The sequence below is a fragment of the Pinus tabuliformis genome, chromosome 7 (genome assembly GCF_031772625.1).
Source record: "Pinus tabuliformis cultivar Carrire ecotype Pingquan chromosome 7, CPIR1, whole genome shotgun sequence".
Lineage (NCBI taxonomy): Eukaryota > Viridiplantae > Streptophyta > Pinopsida > Pinales > Pinaceae > Pinus > Pinus tabuliformis.
The window spans coordinates 1,877,733,532-1,877,735,624 of NC_142293.1; the positions used below are offsets into that span (position 1 = coordinate 1,877,733,532).

The 2,093-nt window shown below is 37.2% G+C and overlaps 1 protein-coding gene across 1 annotated transcript; it reads left to right on the forward strand.

Annotated features, from left to right (window-relative positions):
- The first annotated feature begins 1,379 nt into the window (after positions 1 to 1,379).
- On the forward strand, positions 1,380 to 1,790 carry LOC149255982 (uncharacterized). Its single transcript, XM_089455174.1, has one exon. The coding sequence runs from the start codon at positions 1,380 to 1,382 to the stop codon at positions 1,788 to 1,790; it is 411 nt and encodes a 136-aa protein (XP_089311300.1).
- The last annotated feature ends 303 nt before the right edge of the window (positions 1,791 to 2,093 follow it).

The window sequence follows — 2,093 nt, forward strand, 5'->3', positions numbered from 1 at the left end:
TAATCAGCTCAAAAGAGAAAACATTGAAAGGGTTCTTGAACTCAAGAAGTCCACTTTCACCTCAGTTATTACTTAATGAATTAGAGATTATAACCAAAAAATCAAGATGCATAAATCATACATGAAAAAGGCTCTTAACTTAAGAGACACTTAAATTTTTCCATCATAACTCATTCATCTTAAGATATAAATCTAAATGGAAACAAACTATTTGCATGTAAACAATCGAGACTAGTTCTGATTCACCATTTCATAGAGGGAATGCCCAACTTGAACACTTGTTTTCAAACTCAATTAGATGATGAATAAACCATTAACAAATGAAATCAATCACTATGAATAACCATAAGGCAATCTGAAATAAGACTTTGAAAAACTAAAGCTACCATCAACCAGATTTGCAATGAAATAAAACTAGTTTAACTTGGAAGTGTACTTAGCTTGGAGTGGGGGCCCTCCACCCTTGCCTTGCACACTTTTGAAGATGATATCAGAAGCTTTATATCAGTCAAACATCCATGTATTGAGCAGAAAAAATGAGAGTAACACAAGTCTTCAAATTAAGTCTTCAAACCAAAAATATTACAGCATAAGAGTATCATAAGTCAATGTGTTGAGCCATCAAAGTGTGGCTCTTAAATAAGGAGTTCATGAAACCAACTGATCTATATTTACTCTAACAATCTTATCTACTCTAATCCACCTATCCAAGTCGAATCCACTCCTCTCATCCCAAGAAATATGACTAATATCATGGGGTCTCAAAACTGCCCTACTTAGATGGGATTTCTGGATGACTAGTCATGATTGACTAGCTCCAAATAGGCATAATAAAGCTCGTTCTGTTGGAACCAAGCATAGGTGGCTTGGTCCTAGTTCCAAAGATTTTCATTCATGTATCCCATTCGTGCTGAAGTGGCCTGCATCCATATCAACCATGAAGTGATTACGGGAATTTCTGAAATTGCCAAAATTGCACTTAAAATCAAACTTTTATAAAAACTTTAGAAATTGACAAATTAAAGCTAAATACCTGATTAGAAATCAAATATTCATTAAAATGGAATGAATGGAGTGAAAATGAAGGGTAAATAGGTGGTTAGGTAAGTTTCTCAAAGAAAAATAAGATCAAAACTGAGGCCCAACACACCATTTGAAACATGTTTTGGGTATCTACCAAAGTCACCGATGGATTTCATGTTCGGTGAAGAGGATAAAGTGGGTGAACATGATGATGCAAAAAAACCAACTAAGTTCATTCAATGGATACAACAAATACATGAAGCAATTCGGGATCAGTTAGAGAAGAGTGAGGCCAAGTACAAAATGCACCATGACAAGCATCGAGTCGATCATCAATTTTAGGTCGGTGATCAGGTATGGTTGATATCAGTAAAGACAGATTGAAATGTGAAGGTAAAAAATTGAAACCCATAAAGTATGGTCCTTTCACGATTGTGGAAAATATTGGAAATAATGTATTCCAAATAGATTTACCTCCTTACATGCGTATTTATTCAGTTGTAAATGTGGAAAATCTGAAGTTGTATGAACCTCTGATGATCATGGATCTCGAGGAAGATACACAGATTCCAACTATTGATGATTTGGCACCTGAATATATGAATGAGTTGCAGGAAGATACCATCTTGGACAAGAAGGTTCAATCTTCAAGGCGTGGAAACGTTGAATATCTTCGAGTGGGACTCAAGGGCGTGAATATGAGCAATGCAAGGTGGATGGAGATCAGAAGAGTGAGGGAGATGTACCCTCACTTGATATATGCTTAAATCAAACTTTTGTGGTCCAAAAGCTTTCAAGTGGAGAGGATTGATCCAGGACGATCTTGTCAGTTCAGTGTCAAATGAAAATGTTGTAATATAGGGAACTAACAGTGTGGAGGTCCTAACCGCATCGGGTTCTTGTGAACACGATATTCACCTCAGCATCGGGTGGTAACCGCGTAGTTTGAAGGCCACGTAACCAGAAACAGTCAACATTAATCACATCGAAACTGCAACACAGAGCTGTCACATGCAGTAAGGTTTACGCAACTGTTTGTCGGAGCTGCCGGAGATGACCACACAGGTGGC